This window comes from Anopheles stephensi, chromosome 3 (assembly GCF_013141755.1).
Source record: "Anopheles stephensi strain Indian chromosome 3, UCI_ANSTEP_V1.0, whole genome shotgun sequence".
Classification (NCBI taxonomy): Eukaryota; Metazoa; Arthropoda; class Insecta; order Diptera; family Culicidae; genus Anopheles; species Anopheles stephensi.
In genome coordinates this window covers 78765979-78789633 of record NC_050203.1, presented here as the reverse complement: position 1 = coordinate 78789633, position 23655 = coordinate 78765979, and the positions used below count along the sequence as shown (strand labels likewise).

At 51.7% G+C, this 23655-nt stretch overlaps 6 protein-coding genes across 8 annotated transcripts; 5 read left to right on the top strand and 1 right to left on the bottom strand.

Annotated features, from left to right (window-relative positions):
- Window positions 1-925: 925 nt before the first annotated feature.
- Window positions 926-5985, top strand: LOC118514689 (vitellogenin-5-like). The gene is made up of 7 exons (XM_036061744.1): window positions 926-1085; window positions 1161-1337; window positions 1411-2087; window positions 2156-2302; window positions 2388-5281; window positions 5349-5538; window positions 5609-5985. The coding sequence occupies exons 1-7, from the start codon at window positions 1067-1069 to the stop codon at window positions 5894-5896; spliced, it is 4392 nt and encodes a 1463-aa protein (XP_035917637.1). The 5' UTR covers window positions 926-1066; the 3' UTR covers window positions 5897-5985.
- Window positions 5986-6174: 189 nt separating this feature from the next.
- On the top strand, window positions 6175-7875 carry LOC118514694 (zinc carboxypeptidase-like). The gene is made up of 5 exons (XM_036061750.1): window positions 6175-6370; window positions 6441-6577; window positions 6650-7116; window positions 7185-7475; window positions 7545-7875. The coding sequence occupies exons 1-5, from the start codon at window positions 6215-6217 to the stop codon at window positions 7742-7744; spliced, it is 1251 nt and encodes a 416-aa protein (XP_035917643.1). The 5' UTR covers window positions 6175-6214; the 3' UTR covers window positions 7745-7875.
- A 29-nt stretch (window positions 7876-7904) lies between these two features.
- LOC118514692 (zinc carboxypeptidase-like) lies at window positions 7905-9878 on the top strand. The gene is made up of 3 exons (XM_036061748.1): window positions 7905-8419; window positions 8487-9393; window positions 9473-9878. Exons 1-3 carry the CDS (start codon window positions 8264-8266, stop codon window positions 9673-9675), a joined length of 1266 nt encoding a protein of 421 aa, XP_035917641.1. The 5' UTR covers window positions 7905-8263; the 3' UTR covers window positions 9676-9878.
- LOC118514693 (zinc carboxypeptidase-like) lies at window positions 9850-11566 on the top strand. The gene is made up of 6 exons (XM_036061749.1): window positions 9850-10082; window positions 10146-10282; window positions 10356-10737; window positions 10807-10894; window positions 10955-11245; window positions 11323-11566. Exons 1-6 carry the CDS (start codon window positions 9915-9917, stop codon window positions 11514-11516), a joined length of 1260 nt encoding a protein of 419 aa, XP_035917642.1. The 5' UTR covers window positions 9850-9914; the 3' UTR covers window positions 11517-11566.
- A 295-nt stretch (window positions 11567-11861) lies between these two features.
- Window positions 11862-13747, top strand: LOC118514679 (zinc carboxypeptidase-like). The gene is made up of 5 exons (XM_036061727.1): window positions 11862-12420; window positions 12492-12873; window positions 12943-13030; window positions 13102-13392; window positions 13479-13747. The coding sequence occupies exons 1-5, from the start codon at window positions 12128-12130 to the stop codon at window positions 13670-13672; spliced, it is 1248 nt and encodes a 415-aa protein (XP_035917620.1). The 5' UTR covers window positions 11862-12127; the 3' UTR covers window positions 13673-13747.
- A 12-nt stretch (window positions 13748-13759) lies between these two features.
- LOC118514675 (unconventional myosin-VIIa-like) lies at window positions 13760-23638 on the bottom strand. Of its 3 annotated transcripts, none has more exons than XM_036061720.1 (11): window positions 23138-23587; window positions 21977-22114; window positions 21779-21901; window positions 20589-21710; window positions 19992-20507; window positions 19004-19919; window positions 17498-17661; window positions 15641-17428; window positions 15463-15578; window positions 15237-15399; window positions 13760-15165 (listed from the first exon to the last, which is right to left on the bottom strand). In XM_036061720.1, exons 1-11 carry the CDS (start codon window positions 23159-23161, stop codon window positions 13879-13881), a joined length of 6357 nt encoding a protein of 2118 aa, XP_035917613.1. In that variant the 5' UTR covers window positions 23162-23587; the 3' UTR covers window positions 13760-13878. The 3 variants fall into 3 exon arrangements, with proteins under 3 accessions (XP_035917613.1, XP_035917611.1, XP_035917612.1); XM_036061718.1 differs by having other exon boundaries at window positions 17498-17701; window positions 19038-19919; window positions 23138-23582; XM_036061719.1 differs by lacking the exons at window positions 13760-15165; window positions 15237-15399; window positions 15463-15578; window positions 15641-17428 and having other exon boundaries at window positions 17569-17701; window positions 19085-19919; window positions 23138-23638.
- Window positions 23639-23655: the final 17 nt, after the last annotated feature.

Sequence of the window (23655 nt, the reverse complement as noted above, 5' to 3'; positions counted from 1 at the left end):
CACAGGGAAGTGCTCGTCAGCAACGTCGTCGTCAAAGAGGGAAAATGTACCTTTGGAGATTTCTTTAGTCGATTACTCCCGGCAGGCTCTTGATGCTTTATGTGTCTTCCAGAGAGTCGCAAGTCTTGACGAACAAAACAGCACAAAACCCCTCTTAAAAACCTGGTATCAGAAACAGATTTGATCAAAAGGCTTTCATCTGAGTATAAAAGGGATTCAGCTCAAACTTCTGACTATCCAACTCGGACTATCCATGCGGACTTTGACTCAAACATACTCGTCTAAAGCTTCTTCTTAACCATATCCATAATCTTTTTTGCCTTATAGACCACCGACTCCACGACACGAAACCATCGATAAAATATTTCATTTTTATACCAGCTATATTCAGAGACAAACTTATTAAACTATTATTTTCAACCATACATTTATGCAGCGCACTGTACAAGTCATGCGAACGGTAAGCATGAAATGTTGCATACAAGGTAGCCGTTATCACGTTGCTGATCGACGTTCTTCGCACTGTAGCACGGTTCTATGCAAAATGCATTCTAAAGGCAAACCGAAGTCCTTGCTGCTTAATATTCAACAATTTGCGGAAGTACTTAAAAATAAAACCCTCAAAATAAAAAAAAAGTTCCGCAAACAGCGATCACCGACACGCAACAATGTTACGTTCTCGGGTCGTTCAACTTTTTGCCAACTTCGCGATCATCGTTTTCGGCCGCATAACAACGCACCGCCGAACATTGCTGCATGCGCATACAAATTATCACCGGTGGATGGTGGGTTGGCGACTGCATTTCCGACTTATCTGCAGCTCGTTGTTATATTATATGTTCAAACAATCGGATGCAAACCTGCACCGATGACCCGCCCGGCAGAAGGAGCATCATTGCAGTGGGAAAGGTAAACAAGGAATCATCGATTCGTGATAAGTGAACGCCTTTAAAAGACGCACCGCGCACAGTGTCCGCAGGCAGTTGACTGGTTGGCGTCCTTTGGTGGCGTTCGAGAAAGGTTACGAAAAAAAAAACGGAGACAAGTTCTCGAGGATCGTGACAGTATGAAGTGGTTAGTGTTGGGTGAGTTCGATTTCCAGTAGGGTCCTGTTTGGGGGCAAGTGTGTCCGAGACGATAAACCTTTTATCATTTTGCAGCCTTTGCCCTTGTGGCGGCTACAAGCTGGGCCCATGGAAGCGTCGTGAAGAGTGTCTTCGTGGGCACTGGCACGGAGGAGTACGTGTACCAGTACGAGCTGGATGTGACGACCGGTGTGGTCGAGCCGGAGTACGGTTCCGTGTACCGGGTGCAGGCTTACATGCATGTTCGCCCAGGTAACGTACAACAGCGCTAACCCACTTGCCTGAAGGGACCTCTCACACCTAAGCACAATCGATATCTCCACAGATCCTTCCGGCAATGGTACGTTCGTGTACTTCGATAAGCCAAAGGTGTTCTTGTACACGGGCCATCTGCCTATCCCGGTTGAACCGACGGCCGAAAACTACACCCAGTACGCGAAGCAGGCCGAACCGTTCGTGCAGCCATTCTACGTGACGTACGACAAGTTTGGGCTGGTGCAGGAAGTCTTCACCACCAAGCAGGACGTGCTGTGGAGCGTGAATCTGAAGAAGGGAGTTGCCGGTATGCTGCAGCTGCCAGTCGACAAGATCCCGACGAAGAAGTTTGTCAAACCGTTCGTGTTTACCGAGACGGAAGAATCGGTGTACGGTAAGGTGAACGTTACGTACGCCGTACACTCCGTCGATGGGCAGAAGGTGCAGGTGGTGAAGACACCGGACTACGAATCGTTCGCTCACCTACCGTACGAAGTGTACGCCAATGTGGAACCGTACCATGTGTATCAGAACTGGAGCACCTGGAACACGGTACTGCCGGTGGTGGAATACGAGCTGACCTATAGCCGCGGAGGTGTTAGCGTGGTCAAGGCACACTCGGAAAGTACCAAGTACGTGCAGCCGTTCACTGTTGAGGGTCAGAAGCAGTTCGTCACGAGCAAGCAGACGTTCGTGTTCATGGAAACCGTTGCGCCCACCAAGACGTTCGAGTTCTCCGGATTCCCTGTACGTACTTCGGCAAGTCTTCACCATGCGGGTCTTTCTTTTCAACAAGAATTCTTGTGTCCTTCCAGGTATACCATTACGTGCACTATGAAACGTCCGAGTCGGTCTTTGAGGAAACTTACCCAACCATTGCCACCATCGTGCCCACTGTAGACATCTCTACCGTTGGACCCAAGGTACAGGCGATGCTGTATGAAGCTGTCCAGTATCTCCAGGTAAGTTTTCTGTCCCCCGGATATTTCCATCTCGAGTGCCCCCCCCCCACCCAAAAACACCACACATCTTGTCTCGCACCAACAGGAGAACCAAATCACGCAACAGGAAAGCGACACCAAGTACGGTCTGCTGATCACGAGCATCGTCGAAGCGCTGAAACCGTTCACCGTGGAGAACTATGCCCAGTTCTGGACTGTGCTGACCAAGTCGACCACCCCGAAGGATCTGATGGCGGTGGACATTTTCTACAAGGTGCTGCCGTCTGTTGGCACCAAGTACTCCGTACAGTTCGTGCTGGATATGGTAAAGAGCCACAAGGTGAAGGATTCGGTCGCGTCCGGCATGCTGTTCTCGCTCGGTGTCAACGTGCGTGTACCGTCCGTGGAGTTGCTGCACGCGGTTGAAGACTTTGTCAACTTCCCCGAGTATGTGAAGCCTGATGTGGCGCACGCCGCCATCCTTTCGTTCGCTACCATGGTTTACAAGACGTTCGAGCACGAGAAGTATTCGACCGATGTCGAGAAGTACATTAAGGTGTACTACAAGCATCTGAAGGAGGCGAAAACGTTCGAGGAGCAGCTGGTTTGGTTGCATGGTTTGAAGAACATTCAGCTCGGCACGGTCGGTGAGCTGTTGGTGCCGTTGGTGAAGGGAGAACCGGTGCTGGAGCTGGCGTACGATCGCCATCTGCAGGTCCATGTGATCTACGCACTGATGGAAATTATGGAACACGAGCACGACACGCTGTTCGAGGTTGTGTTCCCGATCGTGATCGATGATACACTGCCGGTGGAGCTTCGTGTGGCCGCGGTGAAGGTGATCGTGTCGATGGAAGATGTGCACTACTGCTCGAAGCTGGTGTCGTTCATGAAGACCGAATCGAACGTTCATCTCTACTCGTACTTTGTGACCACCGTGCGTAGCTTGGTCAACTCGGACGTTTATTTCGGCACCGAGTTCTACCACTACCTGCAGCATGTCGTCACCGAGTTCGTGCACTACGATCCGGCCGTGGAGACGAAGTCCTTCTTCTACGATTACGTCGATGTGGAGCAGAAGGTGGGCAGCATCATTCGCGGTAACATGATCGCGGATGTCAAGTACAACAAGGTGAACCAGTTCTACATTAGCTTCGCGCCTTACGTGATGGATCGCGTGTACGATCTCTACTCGGTGTACGTCAAGTTCGAGGGGGTGCACAACCCGCTGTCGCTCGTCTGGCCCAAGCTGTTCAATGTGGACCCGAAAACGGTCAACGAACCGATCACGAAGAATTACGAGAATGTCCCGGTGCACGTGGAGTTTACGTTCATGGCCAACGGTAAGGTGGTGTACACGAAGTACTTCAACGAGGAAACGATCAAGCAGTTCTACACGTACACCTATCTGACGATCCTGAAGACGCTGCAGTACCAGTTTACGACCGTGCTGAATGTGGCCGACGTCGAGCTGTACACTCCGACGTACGATGGTGTTCCGGTGAAGGTTGCGCTCAAGATGCCGCTCGTGTCCCAGTTCAAGTACAGCGTGGTGGTACCGTCCACCACCAACCAGAACGAGGTGACGCTCACCGTTAACAGCTTCTTCCGCATGTGGATGCACGGCTACTACGGTGTGTCGGTGTACAATCCGTTCGCCGTCACCTGGCAAGGAACGCGCCGCGTGCAGGCGTTCGACTTCCACGTCCCGATGGTGTTCGACGTGATCTACAACTTCCAGCAGAACTCGTTCAAGCTCGTGTGGACCAAGCACGCGAACGAGGTGTTCAACGTGGTCGGTTTCAAGTCGCACGTCAAGACGCAAGTATACGCCAAACCCGACACGGAAGTGGACTATCTGAAGCCAACCTGCCCGGCATGCTTCCACTACGAAACGGTCACGGCCATCCCGGTACCGAAGAAGAAGGACGTCGTCCTGTACGAAGCACACTCGAAGTACACCGGACTGCACTTCTACCTGTCCGTGTTCGATGTGGAAGTTCCACCGACGGTCAAATACTTCAAATCGCTGCACGACGTCTTCACGTCCGATCTGTTCCACGAGCTGGAGCACGTCACCGTGTTTGACTTTGTGGCGAAGTACTTCACCTGGTTCTACACCACCGTGCTGCCACCGAAACCCACCAGCTACGGTGTGGTCGGTTACGTGAACCCGTGCAAGGTGTACCCGTTCGATAAGGTCGAGTTCACGTTCAAGGTGGACAGCGAAGCGTTAACGCACAAGCTGTGGACCACGCCCGACTATCGGCAGTACGTCAAGTTCACGGCCATCTTCAAGAAGACGGACGTCGTCGTGAACCACTGGGACTTTAACGTGTACTACACGCACGAATATGGAACGTACTTCAAGACGGTCAACATGCAGATAACGCGTCAAACGCCGGGCGAGAAGAACATGAACATCTGCATCGACTGGGTGAAGGATGTGGTGCCGGAACTGGTGACCGGTAAGCTGTCCTACTTCCACGGCTACTCGTACGATCACAAGTGCGTGAAGGATGATATGGTTGTGTCGGTCGAATGGACGGGAGTACCGTCGGATGTGCAGAAGAACTATACCTACGTTCCGTCGTACCACACCTTGCCGACGTACTTCTACCAACAGTGTGTGCCGCGCGTGCTGCCCCACTTCGAGGAGTACTCCGTGCCCGTTCCGTACGAGTGTGTCGATATGTACAGCACCGTTCGCAAGTACCAGTACACGGTCGACTATCAGCATGTGTATCCGGTGTACGAGGACTTTGTCAAGCCGTTCTGGTTCTGGGCGAAGCACGTTGGACCGGCTTACTACCCGGAGGTTGAACAGTTCCACTTTGTGCCGGAGAACCGGTTCGTGGTGGAGGTTGAGTATCCGATGTATTATACCTACCCGATCGTGGATGTGGTAGTGAAGTCGGCCTACGAAACGGTTGCCTTCGATCAGGTGCCGTACTACGACTGGGTCTGGGTGTTCCAACCGGACAGTACTGTGTTCACTAAGTAAGTGCGGGGCGTTCTGCTATTCTTCAGAAACTGTGTAATACAGCTTTCGTCCTCCTTTTCGCAGGTACTTTGAGGTGATGAAGTCGTTCGGCTACGTGGACAGCTGCGTAGTCAACCCAGTGTACGAGTACGCACCGTACCATTACACCGTCAGCAAGAAGCCTGTCTACAATGAATGGATTCTGTACGCCTCGGATCATCCCGTTACCTACACCTGGGCCGTTTATGTGCAGAAGCTGGAGAAGAACCGTGTGGTAAGTTGAACCGTAGATGATCGTACGCTCGAGCCGCCTGTAACACACGAACCCCACTCTCTTTCCTCAGGCCTTCAAGCTCGTACTGAACGGTCACAGCGTCGTTGTGCAGCCACTCTACGGCAAGCAGTACGAAACCACCGGCACGAAGTACACCTTCACCGTGGACAGCGAGCTGATGTACGCCCTGGAGCACGGTAGCGTCGATGTCTATCCGTTCAAGTACTACTACGTGTACGACACGATCGTCTTCGTCGTGCCGAACGTTTCCCTGTACGTGGTGTACGATGGCTATCAGGTCAAGATCGAAACACCGAAAATGGAAAACGTTACCTTCTACGGCCAGTGCTATGTGTAATGCTTAAGACACACCTCCATCAGACAGCCTTCCCGTTCGATCTGGTTCGGTGAAGATTTCCCAATAAACGCACACAACTCTTGACATTAGACTGTATCACCTCATTGACTCTTCCCGAAGCTCGGCACGCCCCGCTATAAAATACAATTGATTGACAAGCGTATAATCCTACAATCATGCTGATCACAACTTATCTTTACGATAAGACGGCGGTCACTCCCCCCCCCCACTACGCGCGTGCAAGAGGCCGGCTCTCCTATAAAAGGAACCTTCATTCACTCGCTCCACTCGGTTTTTGGGTGTGTCACGCGCTTAGAAATGATCGCGAAAGCTGTTGTGTTGCTGCTGTGCTGTGCGGCCGGATTGCTCCGTGGCGAGCCAGTCCGTTACGATAACTACCGCGTGTATGAAGTGGCGATCGCTGACCAGACGCAGCTGGAAGCTCTCCAGCACCTGGAAAGCTTCCCGGATGGTGTGAGTGTGCTAGCGTGTGCCTCCCTTTAGTTGGTGAATTCTATCGCTTGTGTGTCCTCCGTCCTTTCAGTACCTATTCTGGGAGTCGCCAGTGCAGACGAACATGAAGATTAACTTGGTGGTGCCACCGCACAAGTACGCCGAGTTCGATGAGCTTGCCATCCAGCTAGCCCTTACGAATCGGTTGAGGGTTCCGAATCTCCAACAGTATGTGGTTTGGTGCTTGTTTGCCTTTGAGTCATTTTTTTTCTTAAACGTGCTGCTTCTTTGATGCTCTAGGCTCATCGATGCCGAGAGCCCGAAACGATTGCGCCGTGCGTTCGGATGGGAAGAGTATCAAACGCTCGAAGAAATCTACGCCTGGATCGACGAGAAGGTGGCCGAATTTCCTTCGATCGTGTCCGTGGAGACGATTGGCCAGTCGTACGAGGATCGTGACATGAAGGCAGTGAAGATTTCGTACAAGGAAGGCAATCCCGGTATCTTCATCGAGTCAAACATTCATGCCCGCGAGTGGATCACATCGGCTACCGTCACTTGGCTGATGAACGAGTTCCTTACCTCGACGGCGCCGGAAGTACGCGAGTTGGCCGAAAACTACGATTGGTACATTCTGCCGGTGGCGAATCCTGATGGGCTTAACTACACGAAGACCACTAACCGGTTGTGGCGTAAGAATCGCTATCCGCACAATGTGCTCTGCTACGGTGTGGACATGAACCGTAACTTCCCTGGTCATTGGATGGGTAAGATATGGAGGAATGCGATAAGTGGAGAGAGATACTATGGCGTTGTTTTCTATTTCTCCCGGTAGAGGGCGGTGCATCGGCTGTTCCCTGTACGGACACGTACGCCGGACCGGGGGCAGGTTCCGAGATCGAAACGCAAAACATCATGAATTACTTTGTGAGCGTGAAGGATAAGGTGAGCGCCTACCTGTCGTTCCACTCGTACGGTCAGTACATCCTCTTCCCGTACGGCCATCGGGATGCGGAGTACTCGGAAAACTATTACGACATGATGGAGATGGGTGAGGCGGCCGCTGTCGCCATTTCCCAGCGGTTCGGTACGCTCTACGAGTTCGGCACTACGGCTGATGTGTTGTGTATGTATCACTAAGCAACCTCTCATGACACATACTAATCCTTCGATCGGTCCTTCTTTCCCCCCATAGACATTGCATCAGGATCTTCACCGGATTGGGCTCACGGTACGCACGGTACCCCGGTTGCCGCTACCTTCGAGTTCCGTGACAATGGCGAGCACGGATTCATTCTGCCCCCGGATCAGATCATACCGAACGCGATGGAGGTGTTGGACGGGTTGGTCGCGTTCGTCCGCAAGGGCAAAGAGCTTGGCCACTTTAACGCGTAATTGTTACACTGTAATCGATTTACCTAGATTAGATTAGCGAGGGAGAAGTGCGAACAGCGGTCGCAATTGATAAATCATAATAATAAACATTACGGTGCCATTGATAATAGTGCTGACACATTGCTACTGAATCATTTTACGGATCAAGATTTACTACTGCTCCGCCGTGCGTACGATTGTTGTATTCAATGTGTGTCAATAATGCACCGGCTGATAACGGTTTTACTGATATGTTCCTGGACCGGGTGTCCGATCGTTGAGCATGTGTTTCGGCGTGATTTCTGTCAGTAGACAGAAACTTGGATAGGTTTTTTTTGTTGTTGTTGTTGCGCCATGAGGTCATAAAACAGCCGATGTATATAGGCAGTATCTTATTAAATAAGGTGCCCAACATGCGAGATAAGGCGTGAGAAGGTTTGCTTAATGGTGAAAGCCAGCTGAAAAATAGGCGAGGCGAAGTGAAGTTGATATAAAAGAAGCACCTTGGGGACATTGGCTGTCAAACAAACGGTCCCCAAAATGCGATCACAGTGTAGCATACTTCTTGCACTACTGTGTGCGGTCGTTGGGTCGGGCGAGCTCGTTCGCTACGACAACTACCATCTGTTTCGGGTGTCGATTAGTGACAGAGGCCAGCTCGATGTACTGCGGCAGCTAGAGCAACAGAACGATGGGGTAAGTACGTATGGTACCACGGGACCTTCCCGGGCAGCTTACTAACCCGGATGGATTTGGAGTGTAGTTTATTTTCCTAGACCCACCTACCCAAGTGCGTATGAATGTCAGTGTGCTAGTTCCACCGCGCAAGCTAGCCCATTACTTCCAACTCTTGAAGAGCACGCACCTCAGCTCACAGCTGGCCACCAACAACTTCCAAGCGATTCTTGATGCAGAAAATCCACCGAAAAAATCCGCCCGCAGTGAGACGACATTCGGCTGGGAAGAGTACGAAACACTTGAGGCCATCTACGAATGGATCGACGCGTTAGCGCTTCAGTATCCCGACATTCTTACCGTCCAAAGTATTGGACAAACGTACGAAGGACGGGACATGAAGTTGGTGAAGCTGTCCCAGCAGGCCGGCAATCCGGGAATCTTCCTTGAGGCTAACATTCATGCACGTGAATGGATCACCTCGGCAACGGCCACCTGGCTACTGAATGAGCTACTCACATCCTCCGATCCGGCAGTACAAGAGCTGGCCACTGGCTACGATTGGTACATCCTGCCTGTAGCTAATCCGGACGGGTTCCATTACACCAAGACTACCAATCGACTGTGGCGCAAGAATCGCTATCCTCACAATATCCTGTGCGCTGGGGTTGACCTGAACCGTAACTTCCCGTACCACTGGATGGAGGGTGGAGCATCGCAGGTACCTTGCAACGATATCTACGCCGGACCGGAACCCGCATCCGAAATCGAGACACGTAACATGATCGCGTACTATGAAACGATCGCCGACCGGATTGAGTTCCATCTTCAGTTCCACTCGTACGGACAGTACATACTGCTGCCGTACGGTTATCAGGATGCCGACTATCCGGATAACTATCTCGATCAGATGGAAATAGCGGAGGCAGCTGCAATCGGATTTTCTACCCGCTACAACACACCGTACACCTTTGGAACGATTGCTGATGTGTTGTGTAAGCCGCCGTTGAACTATATTTATCCACCGGTAAGAGACGGTAGCTCTAACGGATCTACTCCCTCCCCTACTTTCAGATGTTGATTCCGGATCTACAACCGATTGGGCGCACGGTTATCATCGTACCCCGCTCTCGATGTGCTTCGAGTTTCGCGATAACGGCCCGTACGGGTTTGTACTGCCCGCGGACCAGATAATTCCCAACTCCGAAGAGACCCTCGATGCGCTGATAGCGATGCTTGCCAAAGCCAAAACAATGGGCTACTTCCAGCGTTCCTGACAACGTACCGATCAGCGGGACAAGCTGTCCAATCAATCAAAACATCTCCAAGCTATCGGACGCTTGGCGCTTTATGGCCCGGGTCCGGGGGAATAAATAGCTCCGCTCGTCAGCGAGATAAACACGGCTTCAAATATCTGTATGTCCCCGTTCGATAAGATGCAATAAAAATGCAAAGCTTCTTGACGATTGCTTAAACCACACGCTCGGTAGTAGTCATTTATTGCCGGTAGGTAACGATGGCAACCGTACAACGGGTCCTCGCTTTGGCGCTTGTCAGTGCGCTGACGTTGATTGCTTGCGCTCAGGGCAAGCTGAGTTACGAAAACTATGCAGTGTACAAGATCGATATCGGGTCGATCGATCAGCTGGAGGTGCTTCAACACCTGGAATCGCTTCCAAATGGGGTGAGAAAGGACTGTTTTAGGACGGACCGGATAGATTAAAGCGATCCTTTTCTTCGCTTCCAGTACACCTTCCTAGACTACCCGGCAAGAGTGAACATGAGCGTAGAAGTTGTGGTGCCACCAGGACAGCTGACCAACATGGAGCGTCTCTTCCGCAAGCATGAGATCCAGAGCACCCTCCTTACAAGCAATCTTCAACAGTAACTCTACTAGTTCCTCACTCTCTCTCTACTGAAGCATTTTGATCTTCTGACGCTGATCCTATTCTTCCAGAATTCTCAACAAAGAGCGCCCCACACGCAAAATGGCGGAAGGTTTCGGTTGGGACGATTACCATACGCTGGAAGAAATCTATGCCTGGATCGATGAAATGGTCGCTCAGTACGGTTCCGTACTCTCCGTACAAACGATTGGGCAAACGTACGAAAAGCGTGACATGAAGGTCGTGAAACTATCCTACAAGGAAGGCAACAAAGGTATCTTCATCGATGCCAACATTCATGCCCGTGAATGGATCACCTCCGCAACCGTGACTTGGATTCTGAACGAACTGCTCACGTCGGAAGATGCTCGTGTGCGGTATATCGCTGAGAACTACGACTGGTACATTGTGCCTGTGGCCAATCCGGATGGGTTTGCGTACACGCACACCACGGTAAGTTCATGGATTAGCTGGTACTACCTCTCGAACACAATGTGACATCTTTTTTTTTATCCTCTCCAGGAACGCTTGTGGCGCAAAACGAGAAGCCAGCACAATCTGCTGTGTTACGGAACTGATCCTAACCGGAACTTTAACCACCAATGGAACAGTATGTGGATGTAAAGTAGACGGTGTGGACCAGTGGACTACAACTTTGTATCCTTTACAGACGGTGGCACATCAGTGACGCCCTGTTCGGACACTTACGCTGGGCCGGAACCAGAGTCGGAGATTGAAATCGTCAATCTCACTACCTTCGTCCGTTCGATTGCGCCTACCGTCAAACTAGCTCTGTCGATTCACTCCCGCGGTCAGTACATCCTGTTCCCGTTCGGCTACAACAATGCGCCTCACACTTACAACCATCAAGATCTGCTGCAGGTCGGACAGCGTGCCTCGGTCGATATGTACAAGCTGTACAACAAGCCGTACCGCGTCGGAACTACTGCTGAAGTGCTTTGTACGTCTAAGGATCACTCAGGAAATCCTTTCCCCTTAACGCCTCTAAGTCCATTTCTTCGGTTTTCCCCCTTCTAGATGTTGCATCGGGTATTTCGGTCGATTGGGCCCATGCCGTGGCCGGTATCCCGCTGAGCTACACGTACGAGTTGCGGGATCAGGGAGAGTTTGGGTTCATCCTGCCCGCCGATCAAATTGTGCCGAACGCCGAGGAGCTGCTGGAAGGATTTATCGCCATGATCGATGAGGCTCAGATTCTAAACTACATGTGAATGCGTCTACCGCACCGTAAACAATAATAAATGAAAACTCTACAATAGTATCTACCGGGCTGTGTTGCCACTTTATCTTATCGTGCAAGGGAGATTTGCATTCATTATGTCATGGACGAGTCTGATGACTGTGAGCGACTATGTTTACCAACGAATCGAATGTTCAACTCATCGCTAGACGAAAACATCCTCGATACCGTTGAACGGTGTGTAGCACAGTGTGCCTACACTATCTATATCACCCCATTGAAGCTATAATGTCGCTCAATTCAATGGCAATTATCACAATCACAAAATCTACTAAAACTGTCTTATCGCCAGGGGCTTTCCAGTAACAGGCAATAAGCGTACTCTAGTACTATCTCCTCTCGCAGCACAATTTATTGCAATTCATCCCAGCGTACGCGCTACCTGCGTCACCCTAATCCTATCCAGCTGATTGAAAAGCATCAGGACATTCGGCGGCTAATTTCTTTGTCGGAGTGGCATTATCGAAATTCGAGCCTCCAGCCCGAGCGCGCCGCACGCACCAGATAGCGTGCTCACCTATAAAAGCAAACCGAAGCGAACGCAATGGCTCATCGTTGCGAACAGGATAGCGGATAGGAAAGATGTGGTTTAAGCTAGCGTTTCTACTGGTAGCTGCCATTGCGTGCGGTGGATCGGCCGAACAGGCCCGATTCGACAACTACCGCGTGTACGAGGTGTCGATCGAAACTGAGCTGCAGCTGCGTACCCTGCAACAGCTGGAACAGAACCCCGATGGCTACAACTTCTGGGAATCGCCGGTCCAGACCAACATGCGGCTGAGCATTGTCGTCCCACCGCACAAGTTTGCCCACTTTGAGGAGCTGACCGTTGCGCTGGCACTGAAGACACGCCTGCAGATCGAAGACTTCCAGAAGTACGATCGCGAGGACCCGCTCGTTGAACAAGTGCCCTTTTGAACTCTCTTCCATTTGCTACCCACTACAGAGTGATCGATGCTGAGCGTCCGATGCGCCGCACGCGTGCTACCTTCGGCTGGACCGATTACTACACCGTCGATGAAATCTACGCCTGGATGGATTCGGTGGTGGCCTCGAACCCGACCATCCTTACCGGCTCGGTTTACGGCAAATCGTTCGAGGGACGTGACCTGAAGGCGATCAAGCTATCGCACAAGGCGGGCAATCCCGGTATCTTCATCGAGGCTAACATTCATGCGCGTGAGTGGATCTCGTCCGCCACTGCTACGTGGCTGCTGAACGAGCTGCTTACCTCCAGCAACCCGGCAGTGCAGGATTTGGCCCAGAACTACGACTGGTACTTCATCATGATTGCTAACCCCGATGGTTTGACGTACACCAAGACTACCGTGAGTATGGGAGGTGGTGCGTTTCGATCTCTTCGCTGCTGACTGACGTCCATTCATTTTTCGGAATAGAATCGTCAATGGCGCAAGACCCGTCAACCGGTCAACGCTCTCTGCGTTGGTACTGACCCGAACCGCAACTTCGACTACAAGTGGATGAGTAAGTCCGACCGACTGCATCAGTTTTCATGCCTCGGTATGCTCTAATGCGCACTTTCGTACTTTTTGCAGACGGTGGAGCTTCGTCCGTACCCTGCTCGGACACCTTCGCCGGACTGACGGCTTTTTCGGAGCCGGAAACGCGTGCCATGGCTGACTACTATGCCACCATTGCCAGCAACATCGACATCCAGTTCTCGTTCCACTCGTACGGTCAGTACCTGCTGACACCGTTCGGATACAGTGGTGCTCCACGCCCATCCAACGATGCGGACCTGCAGCGCATTGCCGCTGCCACTGCTGCCGCCATTCAGGCCACTTACGGCACGCGCTACACCTACGGCAACAGTGCCGCCGTTTTGTGTAAGTGTCTCTTAGACTTTCTAGATATTCCGAAAAGGAATGTTACAGAATGTTTTATCGACTCTTTTTCATTTTTCTCAACACAGACACTACCTCCGGTAGCACGGTAGACTACTTCGTTGGAGTGCACGGCACGCGTCTTGGATACACCTTCGAGTTCCGTGATACCGGTGCGACTGGATTCGTCCTCCCGGCCGATCAGATCATTCCCAACGCAGAGGAAACGCTCAACGGAATCATCGCTTTTGTTGCCGAAGCTAAGGCCCTCGGTTACGTCTAAAGCACGTTCCCTTGCATTACCTGTCCAATAAAGCAATACGATTACAATTTGAAATCCAATTCGAATTGGTAGTGATTTAGGCGTTTCTGAAACTTATTAAACAAATCTCTTTATTATCAACTAACCAAATTCCTTTAACGTTAAACGGTTTGCACGTCTCTCTCGGACTCTCTCTCTCTCTCTCTTCCTATTTCTTCGCGTACCTCTTAGTTTCTTAGCGCCTGCGCCTTAAAGTGCCGTATGTACGACGCCAGCAGCTCATCCATTTTGTACCCTTGCTTCGTTTCCAGCAGCAGCTTCGTCGAACCCATCATGCTGCCGAACTTGATGTGGAAGAACGTATTGCCCGAGCTCCAGAAGTTTAGCTCCGTGTAGCTGTAGCTGTGCAGTATCTCCTTCGTGTGGGGCTCTATCAGATGGAATCCGGTACGATTGATCGCTACCAACAGTGTCGGCGGTAGGTTCTGATCGGTCGCCTGCTTCACCACGAAGAACGTAGACCCAAACATCGTGAACTGCTGCATCAGCTTCAGGAAGGCTAGCTTCGCCTCACTCACGCTTATGCCCTTAACCGCATCAACCTTCGCCATGATATCACGCTTCCAGTGATCGATCTTCTGCAACCGTTCCGCATCCTTCGCCACCAGCATCGGTAAAAAGTCGTGGAAGTTTTTACCCAACAGCGGCAGGTCCGTGACTTCGTACTGTGCCCAGAACATGTAGGCGGCCAAATCGATGACCTGCTCCTTGGTGAGTTGATAGTAGCCTTGCAGCAGCTTCGGCACTTCCTGGTGGAAGTGGAATATCTCGTCCGCATTGCGATCCCGCCCCGGCACTACGTTGATCCAGAGCTTCCTCATGAAGAACAGCTGGTACTCGCACTGGATGCGATTATCGTTCGTGCGGGACGGATGTGTTTCGCGCAGCCACTCCATCAGCTCGAAGATGAAATCGAACAGGAAGTAATCTTCCGGCACCGACAGCACCTTGTCCATCACCTTGATGAACAGACTGAAGCCTTCGCCCGACTTTAGCTCCAACCGGCGGGTGATCGTCTGGATCAGATCCTTCGTCTTGGTGCACGACTCTATCTGAAACGCTTCGTCCGTATCGTCCGGGAAGTACACCTTGTGGTAAATCTCCACCGTTCGGTAGCGTATCGCTTCCACCTCCACGATGTACGGGGGATACTTCCGAGCGCCCAGCTTAACCGTCTTCTGCAGCCGCTGCAAACAGTCCACAGCGATCGGATGTTTGCGGGTGCGCAGGAACGTGAACAATTCCTTCTGCAGCGGTTGGCTGGGTAGCATCACGCCGGTGGCAAGCCACAGCAAATCCCACCCTCGTTCCTCACTGATCTGGATCTTGTTTTCCGTCAGCTGGCGCATTATCTGACAGTACACTTCGTCCCGCAGTAGATCATCCTTCATTGCTGGGGTGAATATCTTAGCGACATCGATCTGTTCGCGGCTTTTCGGAAGATCGCCCATGTACTGGAATATTGGTAACCATAGACAGAAAGAGTTAAGTAGATTCTATTGCAGAGAGCACCTGAGTAATCTACCTTCAAAATGAAAGTGAAAATCATCACAGCCGTATCGCATTTAGCACGATCGGTTTGCAGACGCTCCAAGAGCGGTGCCTTCATCGGATCTCTCGTATGCTTCCACAGTTCTTCCACCGTAGACTTGCGCACACTATTGATGCTTGTTGCAGAAGATACATTTCTATATGAACAGTGAAAGCGAGAGTTAGTTAGAAGAAAATGAACAAACCCTATCCACACTTACGCGATCGGAGCTCGGAAGTGATCGGTGGCGAACCTCTGCAGAGTATGCATCTTCTTCCGCTGAACGGTGTTGTAGATAGGACCGGCGTGCTTCTTGCTCTTAATGGCATTTTCTTTCTGCAATGAGAAGTAGAATTACATTCTACGGACTGACACAAGAAGCGATGGTGTTAAACTACCTTATAGAAATTCAGCACAACGCCAGACGGCGGCATGATCGTCGGTAGGATGTAGATCGACTCCGTTGGAAAGTACCCAGACTTCCCATTACACTCTCCATATCCCCAGGTGGCCTCTTCAGCCATGATCGATTCCCCGGTAAACCCTTGCCGGAGCGCTATTAGATCACCCTTCAGAAGGCTTAGTACCGTCTCGTCCGTTGTTTCCGATTTGTACGACTGCACCACAACCGCATAGATGCTTCGCTTCTTCAACTCATCAATAATAAAGCTCACCAAATCCGACACAACGCGTGCGTCAAACGTTTTGAAGCTAAATTCTTCACCCTGAATCGTACCCAGATACAAGGTGCCTACGTCCGTTTCCGCATCTTCCTCACAGCTCACATGCACCACCTCCGGGTACGACAGTTCCACCAGCACCTGCTCCTGCTCATCCACAAAGAACAACCCGGACCAATTGATCGCAATGATAATGTTTGGCGAGGCAAGCGATGGACCACCGGACTGGACAGCTTCGAAAAACCTCGAAAACATCATACCCCAGGTAATCTTCGCAAACAGCACAATGTCCTCCTTGGCCACCGCTCTCTGCAGGAACTCCTTCACGCAGCGGCTCTTCTTGAACGCCGTCTCGATCATCTGCATCCAGCGTGGGGCCGTCTCCGGCCGCAGTACGCTTCTCGGCACAAAGTCCTTCAATCGTTCCTGCAGCGTTTTCGCGTTCATCTCGCTACCATACTCGGCGTAGTACTGCAGTGCGGCCAACATCGCCAGATCCTTGTCCGAGTTGCTAACCAGCTCGCCCAAATTCAAGCCACGCACAATCTGCGCATAAATAAGGCCCGTTGCGATCGGATCGAGCGCAGGATCGTGCCACGGTGCGAACAGTTCCTTGCGGAAGAACACCTTCCAGCCGGCCGCACGCTCGCTAAGTCCTTGCTCTTTCGCGTACTGCTCACAGTTCGAGATGGCGTCCATCAGGAACTCGCGCCCACTCTGCAGCGACAGTACCTTGTCCTGCATCGTGATGAATATGGAGAACCCGAACCGATCCTTCAGCATGATCATGTCGCCTATCTGCTCACACAGCTCCCCCGCCGTCGTTGCCGAATCCGTCTCAACGGTTCTGCTGCTTCCATCCATCAGGATCACACTAACACTCATCGGCTTTTTCGTTTTGGTCGCCTGCAGCTCCATCAGCGAAGGAGGCTGCCTTCTGGTACCGTTCTTGAGCGTACGATCAAGCCGATGTTCACAGTACGGCGCGTACAGCTCCGGCCCTTCCCTTATGAACGATCGCAGATACTTCTCGAACCGGTCCGACGGTGGGAAACACCCAACACACAGCGACAGCAATATCCAACCCTTAGCGTGCGAAGTAGCGGTCGGATTGTTCGTCAACTGCTTACAAATCTGACAGAAGATCTCATCCCGCAGATTCTTGTTCAGGATACCGTGCCCGATTATGAAGTGCAGCTTGTCCAGATTATTGCTGCGACTGTTCAAAAACTCCTGATAGTCCGTGATCTCCTCATTGTTCTCCATGATCGATTTCAGTTCACTCGGAATTTTGGACTTCTTCTTCAGCGTACGGTGTATCATCTTGCGATCGTGCTCGGACAGCGTCTCCTGAAACGCCTGAAAGTCTTTCGACTTGGCGAAATTTCTCCCCAACGTCGTGGACACCCGCTGCATCACCGGCCTGTGCTTCGACTCGTCACTTTCGTCCTCGTACTTGGCATCCGCCATATCGCCCATGAAGCGTAGTATTGTAATCCAGAGGGCCTACGGTTGGATACGGGCGTACGTTAATTAGTGTCACCCTATCCCTATGCTGCATCTTCAGACGCTTACCTGCGCCGATATGACATCGGCCGTGCTGTACAGATCGAGCAGGGAGGATTTAAGCTTTCGCTTGCTGAACTGATAAGACGCATTGTTCGCAAAGTAGGTGGCCGCAAATTTGGAAAAGTTGTAGTCGGATAAATCCTCGCGATAAGAAACCGTTTGTTCCTGGGCTGCGTGCTGCTGCGTTGTCCCTTCCGGTTGCTCAGCACCCTACAGTGGAACAGGGGGAACGGAGTAGAGTAGAGTTTTGAGATTAGTAAGCGTGATCCACCCAGGCACGGTCCATTACCATTAGATCGAAGAAAAGAACTTTATGTACAGTGTTGGATGAGATAGGGTCAAGGTCGGGACCCATGGCCTTCCCCGAAACCTGTGCCTTAGATCATGTACATAATGGTATTATGGGACGTGTAGCTGTATGATGTGTTTGTGTCATCGTTGTTAGTAAGCAACAGCATTCGCGAATCTGGTGTGCGTATATACAATCAGAGCTATGTACTGTGTGTTTGTGTTTTATGAGCTTATGCTATCATTAATGCTATCTACAGAATTTACAACATGTGTCTGTGATTGGACCGCGGCTAAGATAAAAAATACCACCAAACTTAGACCAAAATTGTCCAATAAAATTGCGAACGCGGAAACGAATGCCGTCGAGCAAGCGATGGCCATAAAAGGGTTCCGAACTTCCGAACTCGCAAGCGACCGTCCTTCAGGGCTGATCGATCAATCAGTCGGCACGGCAGCTCTGACGCGGCTCGCAACGATATCTTGACGTGCGTGTAGTAGAGGGTGTCATGTCGCTGTAAGCTGATGGCTTAAAAGGACCAGACCTGATAAGAAACTGATATCGTGGTGCTATCCGTCAAAGTTTAGCACCGGCCCTAGATCTCTGCGCACAGTCGGTCGGTGGCGTTCGGTCTGCAACTGTGAGTCGCAAGAGTCCGGGCCTGATTGGCAAAACGCCAACGAAAGGCCAAACAAATCCATCTTCATCTGTGTCGACATTAAGACGTGCCTACTGCTTCTATCTGCTAACGCTTGAATGAGTGACGTGACGACGCGTCTGAGTCGATATGGCGTTCTTTATACGTAAAACGAACGATAATCCTATATGTACATCTTGCCAACACTACTACTAATGCTGTTAGTATTGAGTAATCTTCTTCTACTAACAACTACTCCTAGGCTTATGGTTCGAGCGGGGTTACTATGGTGGGAGATTAGGTGTGCTGCTTTATTTACAAAATATCATCTAAATATCCTTTCCTGCGAGTGTGGATTTGGTTTTATTCGCCCCGTCCTCCATGCTGGCTACCAGCTACCATCTGTTTCGAGAGTGCCTAGTGCGGAGAGCATAGCGTTGTACTGTGTGTAGCTGTGTGTATTAGTGTGTATTAGTGAACAGGTGTTTCGAGAGCGAGAGGTGTCCGGGTTCTTACAGCCTAGATGATTCGTAATAGTTAACCGGACGGGACAGAAGTTTGGTGGGGATGATCTTTTTGTTGCGACTCTTCTCTTCGAAATACTGGCGCATTTTGCTTACGGCTAGCGATGGTTTCCGTTTCGGTACCGGCTCGGGGCTCGTAGTACCTTCCAGAAACCCGAACACGTCGTCCACGATCTTGTTGTCCTCCTCCACGTTGATGGTCGGCTGCGGTAGTACCGCCATCAGCTTGTGCGGTGCTTCCCTCGGCTGCTGGGCCGCCATCTCCCGGTTCAGCTCGTCCACCCGCAGCCAGTAGTTGTGCTCGGCGTCTTCCCGCCAGCGAGCGTTACCCGACTTGCGGAACTGCAGCTCTTCCGTGCGCTGCATCGCTATGATTTCGTTCATACGGCGCGCACGGTACGTGATCCTGTCCTGCAGGTTGCGACGCGTCAGATACCCGCGACACTGTGCCTGCAGCTGTACGATCGCTTCCCGCAATCGTCCGAAGGCGTACGTTTGCGCCCGGGACTTGATCACCGCCTGCAGGCGCCGGTACCCGTTGCGCATCGTCAGATAGTCCGCCCGGTAGCCTCTGGCTCGCCAGTGCTTCTGTATGACGAGGGCGGCCTGCCGATAGCGGCGCAGATACCTCCAGAACAGCACCTTACGGAAGGCACGCTGTATCAGCACGACGTAGTGCAGGTACACGCGGGATCGTTCCGATTCGAGCAGATAGTCATGGCTTTCCTTCAGGAACACCTTCGTCATGCCGAACTGATAGTCGTCCGGTACGGTGACCAGCACCTTCCGGCAGATATCCTTCGCCGCCTGCACACAGTCCACCTTGTGGGGGGCGCCAATGCCCGGCACCAGGTGGCGATAGCGTTCGACAAACTCTCGATACGTGTGCCGGATCGCATATCCAGCCTGCCTGATCTTGGCCGTCTCCATCATGCCGGAGTATCGTAGCTGCCGTACGCACAGCGCCTTATCGATGATCTACAAATCGAACACGAAATGAGCGGATGAGTTGTGTTTTGTTGCGAACCTGCCGACTTACACCACGCTTACCTTCGGTCTCTTCACATCGTTCGGCTTGATGCAGCGGATAAAGTACGGATGGCACGAGGAAAGCGTTCGCATCAGCGAGTCGAGCGAGTTCCTAAACTGCAGCGACAGCGTTATCGACCGTTTGGTCGTATCGAGCGAATCGTCCGTCCCGAACAGTGCCACCAGATAGTCGTTGGTGCTTTTCGTTACCAGCTCCTTCAGATCGGCACTGAACGAGTCGCGATTCTTCTCCAGGAACCCATCGACCCGGTAAAACACTACGCCCGCAAAGTGCTGCACACCGAACGCCGGATCGTTATCGTACTTCGGCTTCACGTACACCGTTTTGGTGCCGTGCGTTGTGTGCAGCTTGGACAGCATGGTCAGATCGGTACCCTTCGGGAAGCGCGTTTCTTCGTCGATCAGCGACATCAGGTTGAGCGACTTCATACCGATCATGTCCAGTATTTCCTGGTTGTCGATGAAATCGATCGTCGTCCAGTTGATGCCTTCGCGGGCATATTCTGCTTGCTCCATCTACAGGACAGCATACAGCGTTTAGTGGCAAATCAAGTCAAGTCTGCTTCCCGGTCTAATTTCCGGCACACGACTACTCACCTTGAAGATATGCTTCACGAAAAACTGCTGCAAATTCTCGTTCGCATAGTTGATGCACAGCTGCTCGAAGCTGTTCACCTCGAACTGCTCGAACCCGAAGATGTCCAGCACACCGATCGACAGCCGGGAACTCTTGTTCGAAGGTTTGTAGATCGCCTTGTTGATCTTGTCCACGATCTGGATGAACAGTTTGCCGTAGATCGCCTTCACGAACGCATCGCGCGCCTCGATGGCCTGCTCCTTGGACAGCTGCGACACAACGCGCTCCCCGTGTGCTACGATCGTTTTGCGCGTCAAAGCACTCAGCAGCTGCGCCTTCGACACTCCGAGCAGCACGGCCACTCGCCCCACGTTCAGCGTATCGTTAATTTCCACCGCATCGATGTTCTGCACCACAGTCGCCTTGTACTTCACATTCCCCAGATGCAAGATGGCCGCCAGCAGGCTCAAAATCGATTGGATCTCCTGATCGTCGAAGGCGAGCACCTTCATCGCGGACCGTACATCCGCAAACTCTTTCGCATCGTTCCGACCCTCGCAGAGCAGCGTTTGGCCACTCGTCAGATACGCGTACGCCTTCGGTGCGTCCTCCAGGTCGAGCCGTTTGCGTTCCTCCTTCGTCATGCCGGCCAACATCGAGTAGAAGATGTGATAGTTCCGCTCACCCCTGTTCTGCCTTACGATGCGTGACTTCTCCAGCAGGTACTGCTCGATCCTTGCCCCTTCGATTGCACCCTCGGTCGTGAAGTGCACATCGATGTACTTCCCGAACCGGGACGAGTTGTCGTTGCGCATCGTCTTCGCATTCCCGAACGCCTCCAGAATCGGGTTCGATTCGATGATCTGCTGCTCGATCCACGAATGCTTACCACTCGTGGCGGCCAGATACTGCAGTATCAGTTTGGTGCTTTCCGTCTTACCGGCACCGGATTCGCCACTGATCACGATACACTGGTCGCGCTTCTCCCGCTTCATCTCCTGGTACGCACTGTCCCCGATGGCGAAGATGTGCGGTGGCAGCTCGCCCAGCTTCTTGTCGCGGTACAGATTGATCTCGTTGTACGTGTAGATCGGTAGTATCTCGTACGGGTTGATCGCTACCAGCATGCTGCCCGTATACGTCTGCGAGGTGAAGATAATGAGAAGATCACAAATCACGCAACAACCCAACACAGAGCTGATTGACCTACATAAATCTGTTTCTGCCGGTATCGAACGATGAGATTACGCAGTATGGCGTACTCCTGGAGGTCGCCCAGCGTTATCATATCGTGCACCGTTTTCTGTGACGTCACGTGCATCGGTTTGATTATCTGGTGGTGGTGTTGTGAGAAGTTAGTAAGGAATGTGGGTTCTACTTTAATGGGAACCGAAACCGGGATTCTCACCTCAGCGTCCTTAATCCAGAACTCTTCTCCATCGTCGTTGGCCACGAGCGTGCGGCCCTCGTGGGTACGAAGCACACGCCCGGCGTACGGTAGCTCGAACTCATGCTTCTGCTTTGGCTGGATCCAGACCCATTCACCCTGTGGAAAGCGATGCAGAGGACATAGAGAGAGATTCCATCAAAATACACTTAGCGGGTAAGGAAGACGCGTGAACGCATCACAATCCGTCTTAGCCCAGACACTAATCGACCGACCGAGTAGCCAATCGGGAAATCCTTTATCTAATCACCCTTAATAGAAAGGGAACATCCGGGTTTGGCTTATCAGGACCCGCTTGGTTTGTAGGCTTCAATTGCTTCATCATCCTCACATATGATCTTCAAGCGACATCACCGATGTAGTGACTCTTTATCCAACGCGTCTATGGAAATTGTCTGTCTCCAAGCGAAAGCGGAGGCGTCTTCCCACACGGACCAGATACTTCTGGAGCTTCTGCCTTTAGTATACAAAGCCCCTCTGTCTTAATCGTTATCAAATGGGCAAAAGATTAGCGCTGGTAGTACCAGCTAAAACAGGGCCTAAATTTCTCTCAAATTACTTTCCCTCCCTTTTGGCACGCCTGCGTCTATCTACTACCTCTACTACTTTCCAACCTGTTCGATAAGAACTCCACGATAACGCCACATGTCCACATCGACACAATCTAAGATGCTCGGCGTGCCTGCGTTCTCATAACATAATTAGCGGACGCCCTCAACGGCAATCATCAACGCCACCACCTGTGTAATGTCCGTACTCGTGCTATCTGCACTGTATAGGTGTAATGCACCTTCGGGAGACTTGGCCGAGAGCTCATATCGCACCGTCCAGCCGGGGTAAAACACTATCAAAATTGAAGTCACTTATCAACCATCATCGACACCTTGAAGGGACGTCTGTATCGTGGAGACGCCCGGACCTAATGTATCGGACTCGTCATCAATTCCACACTCCTCTCTCTCTCTCTCACACTCACTCTCTCACTCTTGCACACCCGCGCACCCGTGGATGTGAGGTGGCGCGCATAACACTTGACGCGCTTATCCTTTGGGACACCGACCGTGTGCGTTATCGATGACTAACACCGGTTGGAATGTTGTCGGGTGCTAGCCCCATACTTACCAGCTCCTCTTTGGTGTCCATCATGGTGACGAACAGAAGTACTGTCGCTTCTCAACACCACACACTTCCTGTACTCGTCATCGAAACCAAACTGCAACGTCACCAGGTGTTTTTGCTTGTGTGTTTGCGCCTGGGGAGGAATCAATTCCTTTCACGCGCTCTATTCGTAACCTTTTTCTGCTGTAAACTCGTAACACTCTTTTTTTAACGATTGCAATTATTAAACCAGCACACTTTGCTCGATATCACACAAAATTCACAATTTCAAGCTACGAATCAACGCGTGTCCGCGAGGCGAGTTTCGGGGAACGTGTATCCACGGCCGGTACCTAGCGCACTGGTTCGATTCAATCAATTGCCAGCGCCCCTGTACCAGGGGCTGAGATTCGCCCGATATCGTCCCCACCAGCGTGCTATCAATTATTGTGGCCCGTTATCTGCCGAACGGTGGTGATAAGTTCTTCCGTAAAGTGAAGGAGCTTAGTGGACTACACTGTGTGGCACAGTGGTGGACGCTT